Raw genomic sequence first — 23,605 nt, 5'->3', positions numbered from 1 at the left:
GCTAAATTAGGCTATTGACTGTTCCGAGTGGGGCGATGAATTATGGTCCCAATATCGCAGAAGGCCGTGTTTGTGCTACCAAACACCGAGCCCGTGTACTGTGTGCATGCATGAGCTAATGTCACACCTAGTAACAGCGCTGACGACACACAGTGTGTGTGTGTGTGTGTGTGTGTGTGTGTGTGTGTGTGTGTGTGTGTGTGTGTGTGTGTGTGTGTGTGTGAGAAAGAGGGAGAATGCGTGTGTGTGTGTGGGTGTGTGTGTGTGTATGTGTGTGTGTTTGGCACATAAGTACACCTCAGGGACAGAGGGGTTCAGGGCCTTTTAAATAAATAAACAAACACATAAATAAAGTCAATCGATAGAGGGAGCCTGATCCGGTGCTCGGGGCCTGTGTTTGGCCTCACACTTCATAAGAGAAGGCCTGGGGCGGGCGGGCGGGCGGGGTGGGGGGAGGAAGGGGGTTTGGATTACCTCTCTCTTGGTGGTTGTATAGAGGAAGCCAAGGCCTGCTCTCTGTCTTACAGAAAACAGACCGTGTCTCAGCTGAAGCATGCACGCATACACACACACACACAGTCTGTACACTCCCCTGAGGCAAACTCGACACAAATCATACAACTATCCAAACCCAAAACTATAACACATACAAAGCATATCTCTCCTAAAGAGCTCAGCAGAGTTCCTCAATACCTAAATCTGCTACAGGCTTTGGCGTGTTAGTCCTCACGTGTGCATCCTGTAGCGGGGGCCGCTCGTCCTGTAAAGGCTTTATGCTGCGCAACCATAAGGAGTGTTCAGCCCTAAGCAACTGACAATCACTCATTCCAACTTTCAAGCTTCTCTGTGCTGTGCAAACCAGAACAAGTGTGACTGCGCTCGCTGAAGAATTCCACCTGACAGTGTTTGAATGCCGAGGGCCGCGCCGCGTGTGTGTGTGTGTGTGTGTGTGTGTGTGTGTGTGTGTGTGTGTGTGTGTGTGTGTGTGTGTGTGTGTGTGTGTGTGTGTGTGTGTGCGCGTGCGCGTGCGCGTGCGTGTGTTTAAACAAGCCAAACTAGGGAGAGGTTTTTCAAGCTGCAGCACAACACGTGTGAGCCAATCATATCAAAGCTGGCCCCGGTTCCCATAAGCCGCTGCAGCTCAGCGAATGTCAGCACGGGGCAGTAATATTCCCGACAAATTAAGACTTGTTCCGCGGCGAACGGAAGAAAGGAAGCAAAAGAAAGGGAGAGAAAGAGCTGGAAGGGGTGGGGTGGGGGGGGGAGAATCCTGGCAAAAACTCAAGAGCCCAATTCCATCGACATGAGAGAAATGCTTCCCAGAAACGTTGAATAATATTTATGCTGTGCTGGTGATTTTTTTCTTCTTCTCTCCACCTGTGGAACGTCACGTAGCTCCTTGCCTCAAAATGGCTGGCGACACAACAGAACAGGCAAGAAGTTCTGTCCTTTGACAAGGTAAAAAAACGTGACAGTTTGGGTCCGTCGCAGCCAGTGACTGATGACATAGATGGCAGAGTGCACATTAGCCGATGAATGGCGGAGCGCTATGACACAGCCTGGCCCGAGGGTCGACCAATTAGCTGTTGACAGGAAGAGAGATGTACGGCTGCTGGAGGATTCGGCCGTGAGACGTGGGAGAGGACGGAGGTCATTTGACTTAGTTGCCATTGCTGCTGAACAAACAGGAGAGGGGTTTCTGCTGACCTGCACTGAGCCAGTTGTTGGTTATGTAGGACATCATGGCGTCTAGAGTTTCACTGAATATGAGCTACGTGGCGGAGGACTACGGAAGCTTAGCGTATTGTGTTTTCTTTTTTGAAACGAATGGAATGGAAAGCAACATTGCCAACACAAAAAATATCGAAAAGGACAAAATTGTGGACAAAATATTCGGATGACTGCCTGTAGTTACTTTACCCAGATCTGATTAGTGGAAGATGATGTCACCATATTTCTCTCATTATAGCCCATTTATTGGATTGTTGGCCAGCTCCACTCGAGTCTGCTCTGCTCCACGTGAAACACAGAAAGATTTGACACTGATGATCAATTCCATGCAAACAAAATGTTATGGAATTGTGCCGTTTCGCAGTTCAACTCTGACAGCTCGAAAAATTTGCCTGTGTTTTGCATAAAACTGGCGGTGGAAAAGCGCAGAGTAATTGAAAATGTTGGGAGGATTTCAAAGGCATTATCAAGCCGGTGGACTGATCCAGCATCAGGCTGTTTGGTGAGGTATGTCCAGCCTGGCAAAACACACACACGCACACACAGTTCTCCCCACAGCAATAAAACAGAGCAGAGCGATTCCAGCTTACCAATCACTGCCTGAAGGCCAACTGAAAAGCTTGTCTCTCTCTTTCTGGCGCGCGCGCGCGCGCACACACACACACACACACACACACACACACACACACACACACACACACACACACACACACACACACACACACACACACACACACACACACACACACACACACACACACACACACACGCACACACACGCACACACACGCACACACACGCACACACACACACGGGAGCATATTTTATCACCTGGATATCAGATAAGCAGACAGAACAGCTGGAAATAACAGGATCGTCATAGTGAGAGAGGGAGAGGTGTATATTGGAGCAGGCTGTTTGAATACACACATACGCGTAGATATATGAGTGAGTCAAACAAAGCCATGTATGGAGCAGATCAATCTCTACTGGCCTCAACAAAAGGCTACAGAAAACACAGAGCGGTTCTATCATTACCATATGCAGAGAACACTCACCCTGCCAGGATGAGGCATCTAAACTTTGTTATCCAGCCTGTACTGAGTACAGACACAGCAGGCCTTACAGCAAACCCAAAACCCTCTGAGGTCCTCAGCTACGCCAGCAGGTAATGCGAGCGTGCCGTGTAGCTATGTGCCAGGCTTTGTTTGGCGTTGATGGTCCGAGCAGACCTGCAATAGGACAGTGTGGGTATGTCACATGCCAATTAGTGACACGTGGCGTGAGTTGAAACAGCCTGTCCCTCCGCTCACAAGGTGCCCCGAAAATATTTGAATAACTACACATAACAGCACACACCGCAAGGGGTCAATACCACTGTTTCCCCCAACACATGATGGTCTGACAAGGATGTGACTGATCATTTGCCATCAAGTTATACAGAAATGGCTTAAATCTTCTCCTTCTTCCCTAGTTTTGTTATAGTGCACAAGTTCAGGCTACATAACCCTAATAATGTATTAACTTTGAGTCATGATAGGTGTCGTTCACTTCCAAGATGGTTCCCAACTATGACAGTTTACCCCATTTGTTGTCGCAACACAGGTGGGATAAAAAAATAATGGTATTGAACGTGACTCTGGACAGGACCCAACCCAAAGAGCCATCACTAGGTCCAAGTCAACCCCCTACAGACAACAATGTTTTGATTACAAAACCCGTCTCTGACAAATTCATGTTCAACCCACCTGATACAGAGCCAAGACTCTGAACCCAAATGTACCCAGAGGGAGCCTAACCTGACCAGTAAGGAACCAGAAAAAACAGTCTGACAACAGCATCATAATCAGCAAACTAATCCAATATCAATTGATTTGTTGCAGCTTTGGCAAGCTCACGCAAAAATAATTGGAGATTTGTGACGGAAATTTGACAATTTTACCATGAAACTGTTTTGGGATGTTTTCATTTTGATCTAAACGTTTAAATCAGCACTGTAACATATCCTGTAGAGATTGGACAATTTTACATTAATTTATTGTGAGTATCCATGAAGAGGCACAAATAATAAACTATGTGACCCCCTTACATAAACAGCTTTAAGTTGGACTAGACTGAATATAGATGAGTGCTGCTGCTGATGAATTATGAATCATTTTGAACTCCTCACCTCTGCAGGGGTTGAGTGAGGTAAACGCTTGCGGTTGGAGCGACGCTTTATATTACTTTGCTTCTTTTTTTTTTATTGGACATAAAGCAGTGACATCACACCGTGACCCTTGACATTCAGGTGGTTCACTCCAGATGCTTTTTGTCTGAGAGCTCCTGCTAACAAGATGATGGTTGCTGCTGGGGGAGGGGAGGGGCAGGCAGGCGTAGGGGTCTGTAAACGTGGGGGATTAGGGTGAGGGTGGGGATGAAGCAGGTGCTGCTTCTGGAGAGCCTCACGCAACTCTGGGCTGGGAGAGGTTGCGTAAGCGCCGTTTCCGCCCCCAAACTGCTAACCTGTGGTGTAAATAACGAGAGGCCGTCGCAATGAACTTTATTGTGAGATGGGATCGCTTTCTGGAATGGAGACGAGCAAAGCAGGTTCGTGAAGGGAGAGGAAGGTGGTGGTGTATGTTGTTGTTGCGTATGAAAGAGCAGGGAAGACGTAAGAAAAAAAAAAAAAAAAAGGTTAGGTTAACCTCTAATTACAGGGTGCTTCCCTACGTCTGGCTACGGCTCAGCACTGATTTATCTTTTGCTCCTCTCTCCCTCTTCCTCTCCCTCTTTCCTTGTACAGTTATAAAGTGGGAATAAGAGCTTACCGTTACGTTTAGGAAATGTTTTGGAGAAGCAAGTATTGCGCCATAGAATATTATAGTAGCAGTTTTTGCGACATTATTTTAAGGCTATACACAACTATTCAGACTGCTTGTCCTGTATTAACAGGGTTTTAATTGTAATGTTTGTTAAACTCAGTGGCCCAGATAACCAACTAACTCTGCATCCACGTATGGTTGTTTGGCATCATCATCGTTTGTGTATTGGCACCGGATTCCAACCTGCAGGAGCAAACTCTTGATTCTTGACTTATTTCCTTCCCCTTGACATCCAACCCAACCTTTTCCCTTACGCCTCCTCTTTCGACCTACTCCCCCCCCTCTGAAATCCTCGCCCAGCTTCAGTCCCCCGCCAGGCCAATACGGCTGTGTGTTATTAGAAACACATGTGGAGTGCTGAAGGTTTTCTGCTCGGATTGAGGCAAACATGCAGAAAATTGTGGGAAGCAAACATAGCCCCGAGGCCCGCAGAGACACACTTATGAACATGGCCTCCATGTTGGTTATGTCTACAGAATACAAACACACACATGCAGTGAGACACCAAATAATTGAGGGGGAGAGGCATGAAATGGTCCTAGTTGTCCAGAAAACATTTCCAGGAATAATGTCTGGCAGTAAATATTGGTAATAATTCTTCACACACAAACGTACCAACGCACAGAGATTCCCTGCATTACAAATTACATCCACTATGATAGATTCTTTGTAGTGCCCCGAAGTACTCAATGGGGATAAATGTACTTAACATAAGTGTGTGATCCATGGGTCTCCTTGGCACAGCCTTATAATTCATCATCCACAACTGGAAAGCACAGAAAGCTCGGCCCTGTCCGCCAGCCAAGTCTGCACTGAGGGAAGCCCACATGGGGGTCTGCCTGCATAGCGCAAAACTCCTCAAGCCCGTCTGACTGTATAAGTCATCAATAAGAGCATTTGTTGATCTAAGGGAGGTTGCAGAGGTCTTCTCAGATCTGCGGAATCCACCTGCCAAGGACCATCCCAGAGGGAGTGTGTGTATGAGGGGAATGCAGTGTGCGAGCTGCATGGTCCAGCACAGAGCCACAATGAGAAAAAATCAGAAAACATAAAGAAACTGAAGTCCACACACTCCCATAATAACATGAATGACACATGTAGCGTAACATGAAGGGAAGCCCCCCCCCCCATCCATCTTCCAGAGTGGCAGTGCCAGTAAACCATTCATCCTTACAGTGACAGATCACCTAGTGAAAGGAGATGAGTTTTTGCTGCAGCTAAAAGACGGCCATCACTCTTCTAAGGACGGTGTCCTTAGCCCGTTAACTACATAAATGGGGTCACCATTGATACCATATTATTCCGTAACTCGAGCTGAGAGAGACAGAAAGAGATAAAGCAAAGAAATTATGACGCAAACAAATGAAAACTGGATCTACCTTCTGCTGTGCTGTTTGTTACTCTGAAATTCCCACCAATATCTGACTATTTACTTATTATTATCATTTCTTCACACGTCCTCATGGCAAGATGGCCCTGGGTTCAGATCTTGCCTTGTGTCTTTACCTTGCAGGGTTTTGTGTTGTCCCCTTACACCCAATGCATGCTGGGCAAAGATCCAAACTCCTCTGTACTTCTCAATATCGTGACCAAAACCAGAAACATACTCATAATGGAGAGTACAAATGTGTGTTTTGCATGGGAGAATAGCGGAATGTAAATGTACCCATGACTGTGTCTTTTCCCCCTATAAACATGAACATGGAAACACACACTCACATACTTACACAGTGGCGGGTCATGTCATTTTTCAAATCTACAGAGGTCAACAGGTTCCCTCAGGCCTCTTAGGCGACTCATTGATCACAGTGACAACAGATGTGATCACACCACTTGCATGCATTTTTAAAGACATTCTATACAACTAACAGCACCAAACACTATATCACAATAATTACATATTGCATTGATGTTCAGAGGATGAGAAAGACGTCATTTCCTGAGAGATTTGTGCAGTTTTTCTGTTCTTCTACAAAATACAAGCAAGTAAGAAGGGGGAGGTATAAGTGAAAACTGTTGGCATAGGCTCTAACAGACATAGATTACATTTCACTTTCAACCCACTGTTTAATCTTTCCTTTTGTTTATTTTCCCCCCAACACAATCATACGACATTTTGCATTGTAGTTAGTCAGTTCTTGTTCAGCTTTTGGAGCCATTTCCTAAAGCTCTGGTTGGACATCTGGTAGCTGCTCCAACCAGGTCCGACTGTAAACACAAAGCAGGAGGAAGCCTCTGTTCCTTCACACGTGTCCCACAAATCCTGACTTTACATATGCAGAGGAAAATAAACACTTCTGCCTTCCCTGGTCCTGGCCCTGTCTCTCTTCCCTCTTTCTGCTCTGCCTCTCCTCTGCTCATATGAGGGTATATAAACATGAGCCTGTGTGGATCAGTGCACACCGACACAGGATATGAGTGTGATTCTGCCTCACCTCTCCCTTTTCAACCTGCGTCACAGACAGTAAAAAGTGGCTCATTCCCCCCCCCCCAAAAAAAAGAAAGGGCCATGTGGGGGTCAAGCTCTGCTGTGCTGCCTGTTGCCTATTGAGATGAAGAACCTGAACCAAAACAACCAACACACACACACACACACAGCATACACAAACATGCACAGCGTTCCACCTTTTAAAAACAGAATCCGGTGTGACGGAGCCGGAGCAGGAGAGTGAACAACGGGGGAATGTGAACAAATTGGGGTGGAGGTTAGACGGAGACCCCGAGGGCCCGAAGCACATTTCAAAGAGGAGGAGAGTGAGAGCCAGAGAGAGAAACAACAAATGATATCATGTTATCTAAGTCGGAATCCTCTAACCCTCACTGACACTGATCACTGTATGAAACTCAAACACACACAGAGACGCATGTGACATACAGCAGTAACAGCTTTACAATGACCTACATGGCAGATTCTATTCAGTTACATGGGAGGATGAGCAGCATTTTTACTCACAGCATTTGATCAAAAGTCAATATTTCCCAAAAGTGGTAAAAGTAGAGAACATAAAAGAAGAGAACATGTGTAAAAGTCACTCACTCATTATTGATAATCATTATTTGGTTAATTGTTTGGTTCGTGTATGCCCTTGTTTTGTTTTTTTTACTGTCGTGACAAATTGCATACCCATTGATGCGAACAATGCATTTTCATCATTGATTGAACCTGAGAGGCGGGTGTGGCATATTTACATCAAATAACAACATTAATTAAAATAGATGGCGATGAGAATTCATCATAATGTGGCATGGGAACCACATCCAGGTTCAGCATCTATATTTTATCTATCTATCTATCCGGCTTGAATAACTTGGTAGGTAATCAGAAATAGAAATACATGATGTCATTTTGGAATGATTCGCACTCTAAATGAATTCATAGGTAAAAAAAATAAGAAAATAGCAGGAAACCCAAAAGAGTAAAAACAATCATCACAATAAAACAAGTTCCATAACATCTCAAATGGTTACAGAGGCCAGACGTGTTCTGCCTGAGAAACTGTCTCACTGCTGCAGACGCTTTCACGACACGATGTTTACTATAGCTCAAAATAAAACTTGTAAATAGCTTGAAGCTGATGACTAAAAATCTTAAAACCGGCTGTAAAGCGGACCAGACCAGTGATGCGGCGTGGCCTGTTGGTATTTGCCTTTCCCTTTCCTTACAGCTGCTGTGATGGAGGAAGCAGACATGGCGTCAAGCAGGAATTGAAGAAAAGACAGAGGGGAGGAAGCAGAGGTGTGGTGAGAAGGAGCCTGTGGAGAGGTGTTTCATAAGCCCTGATCCTCTACACGCCAGTTTGCCAAGTCCCAGCTGGCGGGCTTGAGAATCTTTCAAGACTGATTCACGAGCCATCAAGAGAAAAATATATATATAACATGCATATATATATAAACACTGGTAAAGGGTAGACCAGGAATACATTTATCATCCCTCTACCCAACAGTTCACTCTCACTTAAGTTGCTCAATTACCTTTATTGTCAGTATGCTCCACTACTTAAAATGTGTGAAATAAAGGGATTTAGATGAAGTGGTTTTCAGAGGAGATGAGGGAAGAGAGATTGAGTAGGTGCAAAAACATGAAAATGAAGCCACATAAAAAGTGAGAGCAGCGTGGCCGCAAGCTTTAGTCAATCAGTGGATGTTCCAGGTGCATTAGTCCACTTTGTCAGAGACTGTCAGCTTCACTTACACCTATCTCTCCACAGTCCCACATTACTAAATTACTATCTAATAACCCATCTCAGACTCATTACTCAAACTCAAATTGGTGCAGTTTAGATCAAATCCGAGATCACATGGCAGCGTTTTTCAATCAGATGAATGTGGGTGCTCTCTATCACGAAAAGCGATCATTTTCACTGCTGCTCATAAATGTCACAGAGCTGGATTGGTGTTAGGGATGGGGAAGAGGTGTGTGTAGGTGGTTGGGGGGGGGGGGGGGGGGGGGATAAGGAGTGCAAGAGGGAGGAGAGGAGTGGAATGAGAAAATCAGGTGGCGGGATCAGAAGCAGTGTTAGTCTAAGCATGCCATCTAGTGGTAAAAATTGGTACCAAGAAATGTGCTCTTCAAGCGCACCAAGCTGGGGAACAAACTTCATCATACAGGATGATAGTGATAAGATTTAAGATTTAAGATACTTTATTCTAGTCATTTTGCATGCAATTCACGGCAATCACACACAATTGAAATTTGTCTTGCACCCCCTACATATCACACACATAAACACATGCAGAAGTGAAACCCAAATTAACAAGTTACTCTATGTATTTTCATATAATGAATTTTCATATAATGAAGGGCAGTTTGTTAATCTTTTCCCCAATCCTAAATTGTAACGTTGAGCGGAGTAACTACAGGTCTTCACGTTCCAAAACAGACACATGGAAAACCAACCTGAGCCAAACATGCATGACTCCATTTTCAACAAAAAACTAACTGGATCTAAAAGGGACCCGACTACGTGTCACCCGCTTGAAAACAGATCTGATGATGGCTGACTGATTCCTCACCAGGGCAAAGAACCCTTCCATTTCTCCTGCACTCCACTTTACCCTCTCCGACTCCCCTTGAAATCACATTTTCCCTTGCGGGGATTTACGACTCCGAATGTGATCAGAGCCAATGCGGATCAATTCAGATATAACACATTGACATACAGAGCCATGACCTGTGGCATTAGCTGGCGACCCTACCTGACACAATTAGACCACCAACTGTAATTTGCATGTGGCCCAACTCAAGCCTTGGGTCTAGTCTCAACCTGTGAAGAGCTCCTATGTCTCCTAAACACTACACCACCTCCTACGTTGTTAAATAGCTGCACAGTACCTGACGGTGATGTCATGCATTCCAGCATCTGAATGAGGTGTTCACTCTACATGACTAATTGGGGACGTGGGGACGCCCACAGCAAGATATGGAGATAGTGGCCTAGTGGGTAGAGCTTCCGTCTGCTAAATGATCGGAATGTAATGTAAATGTCCAACCAGGAGAGATCACTGATGAGTCTGTTTCAAGACATAAAAAAACGTGACGTGTTTTTGGGCAGCAGCATCCGCAATGTTGTGGCTGCCCAACTACAACAAAGAGGAAGGGAGGCCTCGAAAAAAAAAGGGGGGGGGGGGGGGGCTTTAAAGGGCCAAATTCAGTGTACACCGCAGTGCTCCAGCAAGGGAGAGAGGGGTGTTGTCTCTTAATTGAAAATCATAATATGGAGGAACAGCCTCCTGTAATGCCATGACTACATGAACAGCTTACACCAGGGAAGTATTATTTCTGAGAATCCTGTAAAACTGCTGTTGGTGTTAATTGCGTGTCCTTGTTTTCGCAGAGGTGAAAAAAGTCATTTTTCACAGCCTAACTTTATTCCTCTTAATCTGAATCTCATTGATTTCATGCTCTATTCAGCCAGAACCAAAAGGTGCCGACTCAGCAGACAACTTGACAGTTTCTGTTAAGGAGAGCGTCGACCACAGTAAAGATTAATGTGGTGCGAGAGCAAAAAGGATTTAATGCCCATTAGTCAATAGTGTAGACACAGTTTTTTAAAGACAACTTTGGACCTTGTAGAGGTGCGCCGGGTGAAATCTGCCAAAACTTGTGCTGGTGATTATGATAATCTGTGAGTAGGCTGATGCTTCAATATGAATCAGAGTCATACCTTCATTCCACTTTGCAAGTCCAGTCCAGTCTCACCACCCTGAATATCCTCATATATTACACTGGTGTGATATCATTCCCATCAGAAAAGCCTTCTGAGAGCTGATTAATGAATACACGCCACACAGAGGACCCCAATTAGTGGGTCTGCGAGGGGAGGGGGGCATGCCATACCACACAAACAAACTTATCTTGACAGGGTCGTCTGGACGAAGCAGCGAAATGGGCGGATAGCGAAGAAGGCCAAGAGAAAATGAATTACCGTCCTGACAAATGTCAAAGCCAATCGTAGCCGAGGATCCCTCTGCCGCTCCCGCAACCCAAATCCCTGCTGCCACCGTTGCGTTTCATCTGCTGCCGTTGGTATGCACGCAGGCTGTGCGCCAGCCTCCAAATGTATTCATTTATTCAGAGCCCCTCTGAGAAATCACAGTGTCTTGTTGTCCTTTTTTCCCCCAGCTGTCCAGATGGAATTTGCGTGAATAACATCAGTTTAGTGAGGCGGAAAATAAGTACAGGGCAGCACAGCAGAGGGGGCTAGATTACACCCTCGCCCACCGCCCCAAAAAAAGGAAGGAGAGACAAGTGTCACCTTCATGTGCTTTTTGTCTCCCCTTCTTATTTTGTTTTCCTGCTCTATTGAAACCGAGCACGCAGGTGGGCCAGCCAAGACACCGAGATCTATAAAGCTCACTACAGTTAGCCTGTATTATCATGCACTCCGCGTGCAATTAAACAGGAGATCATGAATCAAAGAAGTAGAGCGGCTATTTCATTACAAAAAGGTGAGCGACCATCTAGGGAGCGCGGCCCAGCGCTCATTTATCCTGGGTTTGTTTTGCATTTATAACGCCCCTAATTGCATTAATTAATCAGATGCAGTTCCAATAGCAAGGAGTGTGTAATTGAATGAGATGAAAGTGATGAGAAAAAAAACCTGTAAATCAATATTTCCAACCGCAATAAAGCCCGAGAGTAATTAAATTGTCTTCAGTCAGAATAGTGGAAAACTTCAATATTTGTCTAGCCTATCAAAAAGTGCTCACCACTTAGTCTTCAAGCATTTGCGTAATTGTCTTTGGTCGTAAACAGATTTCTAAAGAATGTGAAAACTGTTTAGCTTCTACTGTAGTATATAAGATGTTTAGGGCAGGTATTAGTTGCTCATATAGATATGGTCAGAGGATAACAGACTGACAGGCTTCTGAATTAGAGAAGAAGAATCCTCTTACCTCTCTGAAGACTGTGCTCATGTAGCCTCTGTAAAGGCCTCGGATGCCCTACAAAGAGAGGAGACACACTTGCTTTCATTTAAGAAATGATGGAATATGAAAACGGTTTACATTTCATGACTTTCAATCAATTCTGTGATGTGTGTTCAACTTCCTTTCCTAATTTCTAATCCTGCCATCCGGTCTTTTGCTAAACATTCAGATTTTCATTCACATTCAGACTCTAGAAACCATATTCCGTTTATTTGTCCTATGAAAGCAAAATATGGAATTGAGAAAGTGACTTTGTCTCTTACCTCTTCTCTGAGTGTAGCCAGCAGCACTTGGTAGGAGGTGGATGAAGCACAAGTTTGGGTTCTCTGCTTGACCACCTCTGTGGGCACCCGGATCAGACACGCCACCTACAGGGAAAGAGCATGAAAGAGCATTGAAAAGATGAACCACACGGGTGATTCTTACAGGTTTGCAGGCTACATACATCAATATGGTTTCACTGAACTAAACAAAACCACCAGGGAAGCTATGCGTGCGTGTGTGCGTGCGTGCGTGCGTGCGTGCGTGCGTGCGTGCGTGCGTGCGTGCGTGCGTGCGTGCGTGCGTGCGTGCGTGCGTGCGTGCGTGCGTGCGTGCGTGCGTGCGTGCGTGCGTGCGTGCGTGCGTGCGTGCGTGCGTGCGTGCAGTTATGAAGGTGTCTGTGCAGGATAAGGCATCATGGTAGATTTTAATGCAGATCCGGATCCTGGTTTTAAAGTTCTTTACATTCTTTTTAGGCTACACACACAACCATTCAGACTTCTTGTCCTGAGCTGACACTAGATCATGACTAGGCTAGGTAGCAGAGTAGCCAAGGTCTACAAACCAAAACAACCAAACACTCGCTGTCACTGGACCTGGATTGCTACAATCTGTTAATACAGTTATAATGTACAGTATCTTCATCCAGAGAAGCTCAGGTCCCTGTGGAATTTTCAAATTTCCATTGATCTCCTTCACTGATAAATATAAAGAAATCCCTCCAGTTACTATGGGGATGTTTTCAAGATCAAAGAGTCATATTATAACAATCAGATGTACAGAGTTATGAGTGTGAAGTCACTGTGTGGCAGGCGGCCCTAACGTGGCCACACCACTGAGCCACCGGGCCAATTAGCAAACCAGCACATACTACACTACACACATGAGCAACAGGTATAAAAGGAAGGTCGCAGCATTATCAGGCTGGCAATGCATCTGTGCCAGACCAACCACCATATGTCAACAAAATTATGGGATGCAAACAGGTAAACATGAATATTTACACATTCTAACTCGCATGACCCTATAGGAAGCCCTTAAGGCATGAATGCCCACCTGGTCAATGTGACTTCCCATTTAACCTGCAGTGGAGCAGAAATACACACCAGCAAAAAAAAAGAAATGTGCCACCCCCATAGCATCACAAGGAAGGGAGAGTGTGACAGAGTAAAGAGGAAATGCAGCTTTTCCTGAATTCTTTTGGTCCCCACCATAAGTAGAACCCTGAAGGATACGGCTCTTTTTGAGCAGGGGGGGGTGTGTGTGTGTGTGTGTGCAAGCCTGACAGCTGTCAGGAAAGTTGCTTCCGTCAGTCACTTGTACCGTGTGTCACTTCCTCGGTCAGCCAAACACCCAGGACACCACATGTTATCTTAATGAATATGAACACCAAAATGAAAATGAGCCATTAATTTGTAAAACTCTTCATCTTATCCTCCGTTACAGAATACATTACCGCACCTAAGAGCAAAACACTGAGTCCCTGAGAAGAATCCTGACCGGTATTTCAGGAAAGCTTGATCTTATTGTAGCTGACAACTAACGGTGGTACAACAGTACCACCAAGTGGCCAAACACACGGCCCCATAGCTCCTCATGGTAACTAAGGTTGCTGGATCTATCTAAGCGATCTCATTTGCTCTCCCTTTGGTCGTGTTACCGTTTAGAATACATTGAACATCGTGTTTTCCCCAAACCAATCCTCCAAAGGGCCAGAATAAGGCAGCTAAATAGAAAGAAAGTGCCTATGACAAGTAATTACTGGTGTAATTGGATGGGGGGCCTGGAGTTGAGACGGCTTCCCCTCTCCTGTCACTGCAGAGGGGAGAGCAGAATGAGCCGGAGATTATACCAAATAAATTAGGGACACTGTTTATTTGGGAGTAATTTGGACACCGAGGGGTGGGAGGAATGAGGTGGAGTGGATAGAAAATAAAGGATGCAACCTGAGAGGCTGTTTCAAATGACTGATAACAGAAGCAAATGGAGGAAATCAAGGTATACAAATCAGAATTAATAGCGGGAATGGAAGGAAAAAGGAAAGGAAAGGGAGGAAGAAAGAAAGTCTTCATTCTCAGTAACTTCTTCTCTCCGACTTGTGAACTTAATATAAACTTGTTGGCAGTCATTTAAATCCCCGCTGCCATTCATCTTTATTTACAAGCTATTTGGTTGTCGAGCAGCGCTAATCATCAAGCTGGCTGCCTGTGAGCGGAGCCTCCAAGTTTCTCCCGGCCTCCTGCTGTAATCGAAATGAAAGACCCTGTTTTCTATTTCCAGCTTTGGCGTCCAAACAAACAAGGTAAGAAGCCGGCGCTCAATCACGGGCGAGCCACAGTACGGAATGGGAAATTAACAGAGACTCACAGCTCATTATCGGCTTAGCCAGTGAATCAATCAGCAGATTAAGTCATTACCTCCCTCTGTCCTCCCCTCTTTTGTTCCAGGACAAAGTGGTCAGTCGGGTAGGGCCAGGGCAGAAAACCAACTTGCAGACGATTAGAACAGAACGGCACTGAGGCTGGTTAGCACTGTCACACTCAAAGCGAGAAGGTTCTGGGTTTGAACCGGACCCGTTGTGTCTTTGTGTGTGTGGCTGCATGATGTCCACATGTGTGCCGAGCTTTCCAACAGCTTTTGAACTTGCTCAGTGGTGTTTGGGACGTTTGGGAAAACTTATTCCACTAAGACACGTAGAATTGCTACATAGTCTTTGCTACCATCTAGTGGTGACCTGAATTGTCGTCTGTGGCCAAAAAATTATGTTAAAACTTTAACAACATACAGTGTGAATAAATGATATCTTAGACAATGAGAGACATTATCTCATCCCCCCAAAAGCAATAAATCTGTAATAAGCCGAAGCCAAAAAGCAGATCAGCGTTTATTGGTCTGTTGGAGAGGAGAGAAATGTGTTATATTACATTGCAAACATGCAATATATTGTGATATTGATTATTTCCCCCTAACCTCCACCATGATGCGACAATCAGAGGAAGTAAATGTAAACCAAAGCATCATCATCTGTTTGCTTAACCCAAGAATCCCAGTAATGCCACAGTATCTACACCGCCGACCGTGGAATCCAACGCATCAAGGTGCCTGGAAAGGACGGCGGCGCGAGGAACATCAAAGGAAGAAAGAAAGGGAGCGAGGAAAGAAAAAAAAGGTCAGGGAGGAAAGAGAAGAGACAGCGTGCATCTCCAATTCTGAAACAACAGCCAATAAATCACAGAGCGTGGTGCTGCTCGAAGGCGATGCATGGATTATTTCTCAGCGCCAAGTTAAGTGCCTGCCAGTTTGTCCCCTAAAAAACTCCTCCCTCTTGCCCGCCGTCCCCCTATCTTGTCATGTCACACTGTATTTTCCAGTACATCCTCCCATAGACGTGCGGTGGCGGGGGTTTATAGATGCGAGAGAAGAACGCCGCCTGGCCTTGACAAATGAGCTTTCAGGGCAGACGTCAAGCGAATGGGGATGAAGATAAATCTGATCTAATGGCTGGATAACAGCCTGCTAGAGCCTGACAGACGCCTCAGCTTACACATTCTTTATGGGAGCATCCTGGCGTCACACTGGCACCAACACCAGGACATTCCTGTTAGTGGGATTTCTCATCATATCGTCCCTCTCCTGGTCTTTCCATCTACAGCTTCCTCCTCTCTGGCTTTGGGTTTTACTGACTGATGTGACTAGAAAGTCAATGACAAATTCTATTACATCAAACTATGACTGATACCTGATATCCATTCCAGTTTTGGGGGGGACCAGATGTGCCCCTTTACCAGAGACAGTCACCATTATTGGTTCTCTACCCCCCGCAGATTTCCCTGTTTGTGTGTTCAAAACAACACGCAACAGAGGAGGCTGATTGCTATAATGGCTTCATGTGGCGTCATCGCTTCTCTTTCTCTACTAACTACTTGCTCAGGCTACTTTCTCATTGTACGGTGCTGTGAACTATGGGTTCCTGACATTGCTTACCATGTTACATGTAAGTACCCCGTCTTTAAGTCAAGTCAAGTCAACTTCATTTCTTTAGCCCAATATCACATACAATGTCTCAAAAAGGATTTACAGGCCCACAACATCTGGAAAATTCCAAACCCCTCCCAAAGCTCTCTAGGAAGACGAGGAAAAACTCAAGAGGATTCCTCAATGTATGAGGAAAAGAAAAGAAACCTCAGGAGAGGCAATTCCAAGAAAGATTCCACAAACAGATGGGTGTGGATTAGGAACTTTCAGTGGGATTATCCAAAAGTCCAATAAAGCATGAAAAGCAGTAAACACAAACAGTCATGCATCAGGAAATAACATGCAAGGCAAATGTCCCCTTTTCTGTCTAAAGCTTCTCATTAAATACTTTGGGCAGAATAAACTCTTAACTACAACTCACTCCGGTACGAACGTAATAGACTTTGGATGAAGCCCATATAAAGAAAGTTAGTGCCAAGTGGCGCGCATCATCGACTGAAAGAAGCTCGGGGATGGGATTAGCAAAGCAGTGAGCATAAAGCATCTGTCTGAGCAGAAACAGTTGGTGAATGGCTACATGGACACCTGGGGGGGGATAACAAATAAAGAAAGTGGCCCTGTGTTATGCTGCCAGTAACAAATAATAGAAAAAGGAGAAAGAGGAAGAGAGGAATCACAAAACTAAGATTAAAGCACTTGGAGAGAGCAAACCTCTGCCAAGGCCGAAGATTTGTCTCTAATTTTCCTTAACACCCTTAACATTGAATACATACTTGTAGAATTTGGAAGATATGAAGCCCAGTCAGGATCCCTGCCATGACTTGTTCATGGTCTAAGGCTTACGTCTATCCATGTCTCTGCTACCACCTTAGAGGAAACCTAGATTTAACACAGAACAAACAGTCTGAATGGTTGTCTATGTGCTAAACATAATGTTAAAATGTTAAATAACTTTGATCTGGATCCACAATTGTATTAAATTTAAATGGACATTGATTGAAACTATTGATTGTATCCAATGGAAAGCTGCCTAAAAACTGCTCCCTTAGGCTGGGTCAGATTTTATACCCTTTCTGAGCACACTGCATGCTAGCTAGGAGGGTGTGTTTGGTTTCACATCACACTACGTGTTCATTGCTGCTCTGAGGCGGTTTTAATGATGATTGATCATTGAAAAAAAAGTGGTGTAATGCCACGAGTTGGCACTTTTGACAGCTGTTGATGGCGTGTCTCTACTGTATGTGCAGGGACTGCTGAAGGATGATGGGAAACATACAGCTGCCATTTTGAATGTGTCATTGTCCAGAAAGACCCCAGAGGATTTAACCACTCAAAATGCCCATTGGATTATTGTGGAATAGTGAGCGATGCACCTGTTGTGCTCCCGGAATTCAGCCAAGGAGGCTTTGAATTAGGCCATTCATTGTGAACTTCAGAGGATCACGCCTTTGCTTGATCTCAGCCTCAGCCGGTCCGGTCTGACAGAGCAGAGTGTTTTGAATCTGAACCAGACTGTAACCTGACAAAATTCTGTCAAACTGAGGCAAAAGACTTTAATAACAATCCATGTGATTGCTCATATCGGCATAACAACTACATTTCTATTCGATACATTGTGTAGTTAATTAAAGGGAGAAACTATCAATAGATGAGAAACAATGTAACTCAGTGGTTCCACTTTTTTGAGACATAACACAAAACATATTATCAGGGCAGAAAGGAAGAGACAGGAGCAATCCTATGTGGCAGTGATTGCATCATGAGGCTGACGTTCAGACCCTGCTCGCAATTTAGGGCAGTCCTGGGGTCGAGCCTTTAATGGCTAAGCCTGAAGATTACTCTCTTCGAACGAGACATGGCCATGAAACAGAATGCAGTGTGTTTCTGCCCCTGATCTGCTCAGCTCCGCTCAGAGGATTTCTTCCTTTGATGTGCTCAAATCCACAACAGTGTGAAAAGGGTCAAAGGTAACCTTCACCTCAGTCTCACCTCTACACACTCATCTAGACCTAGCCATTATGAGTTGTTCTACTATAACCGTTCCACTGTCTGTGACAAACTGAGGTCAAGATACAAAAAGCTAAATCCAAGTTCTTATTGAATTTGTGCTAATCTGAGCGTGACATGTTTCACTGCTATTTGAAACTGTTTGAGAAACCATAAACTCCCTCCTATGAAGAATAATCGCATTTCATAAACATGCAAAACTTGTGGAAATTACATCCATCCAAAAGCCATGAATACTGAAAGCCTAACATTTTGCAGGAATCACGGCGGTGTAACAGTGGGGGGAACCCCGTCTCCAAACCAGCGTGAAAACGCATGGCCCCCATAGTGCTCGGGCTCCGTGGTTCAGGGAGAGCGATTGGGAGAGGATGGGCTGAGGAAATTACACTGTTCCTCTTTGGATTCAAGCCTGAATTCCCCAGACTAAATTGGCAAAGTCTGCCGGGGTCTGAGCTGGGAATGCAGATAAGTCAATAGGCAGTAATAAGCTCTTATTTACCCAGCTGGTGGGGGTAAATGCTGGGACAGTCCTCAGGAAGCCCCCTTGACTCACCCAGCTGGACCCCGGGGCCCTACAGCCAAAATCCCTCCTTTGCCTGCTGCCCCTTTACAGATCGGTCTGTGAAAAAACATTAGGGGACATACTTGGAGGGGGTGTACATTTGGGACTTACAGTGATGGGAAACGGAGAGCGTGAGGGAGAACTGGAGAGAGGCACTAGTTCAGAATGCAGTTGGCTGTCCAAAGATGGAATGACTGATATAGTTCCAAAAATAACCCTATTGATATGTGTGTGTGTGTGTGTGTGTGTGTGTGTGTGTGTGTGTGTGTGTGTGTGTGTGTGTGTGTGTGTGTGTGTGTGTGTGTGTGTGTGTGTGTGTGTGTGTGTGTGTGTGTGTGTGTGTGTGTGTGTGTGTCAGAGCTAAAAAACAAGTACAAATACAAAGGAGGTATGCGTGCCGAGAGATGCTATGCTCACACCCCTCCTGGCATTTTCGCCATCAGCTTTGTTTCCACATTTACAAGCCATGAACCTTTCCAGCAGCAGTGTCACTTTGTTGCCAAAAGGTTGCATTTAACATTTAAGATTGATTCAGGACAATGTGGCGAGGATACAGCTCCACTTCCTGTTTGGCGGAGTTTGCTGTCGGCTTTCTTTGCGGAGGTATATTACACTCGTCTGCAACTGTGCAGCGAGGGAGTAAAGAAAGGGGAGGACAGGAAGATATAGAACTTACTACTTCAGCCAGGGAGGCGGCGAGCATGTGAATGACAGGTGCCACATGCGGTGCTGCTGTCTGTCTGCCTCCGCCGAACAGGGACTTTGTGCAATCGTAGGTGACAAAGAAAGCAGCAGCTGAAACCAAGCAGAACCACAGCAATTTAAGGACCATTAGTCAACCAGCATACAGCAATTAATATCCCTCAGTACCACTGACAGGGGAGAAACAGAGGTGTGTGTGCCTGTGTGTGCCTGAGTGTGTGTGTGTGTAAAGAAAGTTTAGTGTCATCATGTGGACAGAGTTCAGTCCGTAGTCTTACTGGTGAAATAGATTCATTATGCAGTTCAGTGTGTTGAATTCATTAGATTGACTCCAATCATACTTTCTCATACAGGAGTCATTAGACTTCATGCAGTCTTGTTGTTTGCATGGTCCAGTAATACAAAACACCAGTGGCCTACTCAAATTAATTGATCCCCCTATATTTTTCATTTTGCATACTTCTTCTTCTCAAAAGTCTGATTTGATTTGTTGCGATTTGCATTTACATCTGCATAATCATTTCCCTGAATGAAACCTGCATATGCACAACTACTTTTAAGTTGTTTGATATGTTCAAAGTTCCCATCCATACAACCAGACCACGGGAGATACATTTTGAAGAAGCTGGATTTGTGGACATAATGGCCCCATTTACAGTTTGCATTAATCAACATGTTTTCCCAGGTTATCCAAATAACAAGGTCACATGTTAACATGTGGTGTATGTTTGGTTACGTGACACCATGGTTACGTAAAATTCGACAATGACCGTAGAAAATAGACCCGATATAAGGCAACAAATATACTATTTTTATTGGGGAATTAAAAAATGTATGAATGCGAATGAAGTGTGTGTGTGCCACGTCACCAAAGTCCACAGCAACTTTTCATGGGACTTTCCAGCTGCTAACAGGGCATCATGTGTCGTTAGCGAACAAACCGGCTTCGTTCTTTTAGGTGAACGAAGGGAGCCCGCTCCCATCCGAGACCGGTTTATATTTTTTCTGCAATTTCTTTCTTTCTAACTGAGGTTGTGCCGTCTGACCAATTCAAGTGAAAACAGACAGGAAATTCCCTGACTTACAGGGAATGTGAAGGGAAATTGTGACAGTGATATGTGGACGGACAGAAAATGTGAAATAGTTTAGGTAAAATAAAGAATAACATTGTTTTGTTTTCAATGATATTAATATGATGTGAATTCATTAGTGTGAGCTTGACACTGAAAATGTATACAGAAAAAAACCTTGAAAAATTTAAGTGCATTTTGATACAGAATGTGAGTGTAGGATAGCAACATTTTGTAAATGTTCACACAAAAGACGCTTATTCAGCTGGTTTGGGTAGAGAATCCGCCATGTGGCTAAATGTTACTTAGAATTTAAAACACAGGTAGCCCCCGACACTTTTATTTTGTAAAAGTAGCTCTCAGAGGCAAAAAGGATGGAGACCCCTGTACTACTTGGTTATCTTTGTGGGAGCACCCAGAGTAGGGATCTCACCGTACCTCCACATAATTATCCATGTATCAGCTGATGATGACTAAGAATAGTGATGCAATATTTCATGCCAACTCAAACCCAATGGCTCAACTGTGAATCAACATAAATCCAGCTTTCATAAATGAGCATCTCACCATTGGGAAAGGAGCCGATGGCAACAGATGGGACCCCGGCGTAGATGGACCTGAACCCCCCGGCCTTGTAGAAGCCCTGCTGACTCTGCAGCCTGGTTTTAATGGTGTCCAGAGGGAAGAGGATTAGATCCACACACATCCCCGCACATCCTCCAGCCTGCAAGCAAAAGTTTTCACTTTTTGACAGCAAAACACAGCAATAATGTTGGTCTCAGTCAAAATTTAACACAAAACAAAGGATCTCTTAAACTGTGGGTAGTGATAATAATAATAGTGGTGATAATACACGGTCGCCCATGAAGTTGGAATGCTTTTTTATTCCAACTTTATGGGCAACAGTGTATATATACAGCATATACTGTTGCCCATAAGGTTGGAATAACTGTTTATTCCAACTTTATGGGCGACTGTGTACATAACGTGGTTACCCGATATATGAAAAGAAAGGTTTAGGGGCAGAAAAAGAATGCAATGACCAGAGAACAAGCAACATATTCTCCACCGGGCATCATTTTGTATGTACGACATCTTGACTGGGACTTTGATTGCAATGTCTTGCACATCCAAATGAATTTTAAAAGAGGGATGTTTTTGTGAACAGACAGAGACAAAGACACACTGCATGCCGTCAGCCTGTGACCTTCTTTGCTGTCACCTTTGCATTTACCTCTGTGAGGCACCAAGAGGATAACCTTGTTTTTTTTTTTTTTTACTTCCATCAAAAGTTGATTAATGTCATGTCATTCATTCATTCATTGCATACAAAATTGTGCCTGTGGTATCATTGTACTGGCAGCGTTGAGGTCATCTGAAGCTGAAATAATGTCACCTGGTTCACATGAATCTCATAACCACATGCTCATAATTATGTCATTTATGCTTTATTTAATAAAAATATGTCCTGTCCACCTTGATATCAAACTGTATATTGAAAGAGGGATGTTCTTGTGCATCCCGTCAGTCTGTGACCTTCCTTAATAGCTTGGGGAACAAAAAATAGCCTACACAATGTAATTAATGAAATACTGTACACTCATGACACCCCTTACAGCCCCAGCCTAAGTAACACACCTCCACACTCATGTTCTACCTCAGTCATAGCACTGTTTCCTCTGTGGTTAACTTCAGTGAATAAACACAAAAAGCCCTCTGCTTCTTTAACAGTAGATGAATTCATTGCCTGCTGTGGTGAACAGGCAATGAATGAGAGAAGACAATCAGGCAGTCTGGGTTATGGTTATGGTTAGATTTAGTATGGACTCAACCCTGCCAGTTCAGGAGCTTGTGGAAATGAAGCACCTGTGCCTGGTGTAGCCACGGCCTTAAAGAAAAACATACTACTAATACTATATTATATTTAATAATATATAAAATAATATTAGTAATCTGTTTTCAAATTATTATTTACTATTATATATAGTAATCTATGTTTTATAAGTATTGTGAACTATGGAAAAGTATTTGAAAAATATTTACAATCCAACGGTGTCTGTGGACGCTTATTTTTCCCCCACCCATGTTCCGACAATATTCCTACGAAACTGGGAACGAAGTGTGACCCTATACGTGACAGCAACAGCATCCTTGTTGTCGGAACACGGGTGGGAAAAATCACGCACATGTGTAGTACATGATTGGGGGCTACATGGTCTGCCTAAAACTCTTCTTGGCTTTTACTCAGGATATTACTATTTCAAAATCAAATACGTAATATAGAGAGGGATGGCCAAACTCGATGTGTGTAGCCTGGGTGTTGGTGTGTAACGCGCTCCACCCACAGACCAGCCCCCTCACAGTCACACGTGTGCAGCCAGCATGTCTGAATGAAGGACTACAACCTACCCTTGCCTCTGCCCTTGTCTTGGACTGGGGAATCATAAACATATACAGAATGCAGCGTATGCCTGTGGCTTTACTCCAGTCCTGTCACCTTTTCAGTACAATATTCTCCGTGGGAGTCAAATTATTTGTGAGTTCAATGTGCACCAAGCAAACAAAACACAGCTGAAGCTTTAAAGCTAAAGTCGATCAGCAAAGATGGTGGTTAAACACGGAGCATTGTTAGTTGAGATGTTGTTAGTATAAGATTGAAATGATTAACTATGTAAAATCGCCACTGTACCACAAGAGAAGCAACGAACTCCCGTCTGTCCATATTCCGTTCTCAAACTTGACAGCGGTTCTCGTCTCGTAATATTTTTTATTTACTTCCGCATGACGTCATGACGCACGTTAACCTCGTACGTCTGCACGCAGCTATTGCTTGCTCCGCTCGCTCTCGCTCTCTCTCTCTCTCTCTCTCTCTCTTTTTCTCTCTCTCTCTCTCTCTCTCTCTCTCTCTCTCTCTCTCTCTCTCTCTCTCTCACAGTCAGTAGTGCAGCTCCTGCAACCACTTCACCCTTGTTTGTTTGATGCTTTTACTTATTACCCAAAGATTT

General features: G+C 44.4%; 1 protein-coding gene across 1 annotated transcript in view; it reads right to left on the bottom strand.

Moving 5' to 3' along the window:
• The window catches only part of slc25a26 (solute carrier family 25 member 26), a 48,801-nt gene extending 25,421 nt beyond the window's left edge, over positions 1-23,380 (bottom strand). Inside the window, exons 1-5 of the mRNA XM_076156913.1 lie at positions 23,290-23,380; positions 21,168-21,324; positions 19,505-19,623; positions 12,287-12,391; positions 11,991-12,038 (exon numbers count right to left, since the gene is read on the bottom strand). Of these exons, the coding sequence (XP_076013028.1) occupies positions 11,991-12,038; positions 12,287-12,391; positions 19,505-19,623; positions 21,168-21,324; positions 23,290-23,322 (462 nt within the window). The 5' untranslated portion in view covers positions 23,323-23,380. The remainder of the gene's footprint in view (positions 1-11,990; positions 12,039-12,286; positions 12,392-19,504; positions 19,624-21,167; positions 21,325-23,289) is intronic.
• Positions 23,381-23,605: the final 225 nt, after the last annotated feature.

This window comes from Genypterus blacodes, unplaced genomic scaffold, assembly GCF_046128005.1.
Source record: "Genypterus blacodes isolate CSIRO-AG114 ecotype Tasmania unplaced genomic scaffold, CSIRO-AGI_Gbla_v1 ptg000070l_1, whole genome shotgun sequence".
In the NCBI taxonomy this organism is placed as follows: domain Eukaryota; kingdom Metazoa; phylum Chordata; class Actinopteri; order Ophidiiformes; family Ophidiidae; genus Genypterus; species Genypterus blacodes.
This window is presented reverse-complemented; position numbering and strand designations above follow the sequence as displayed.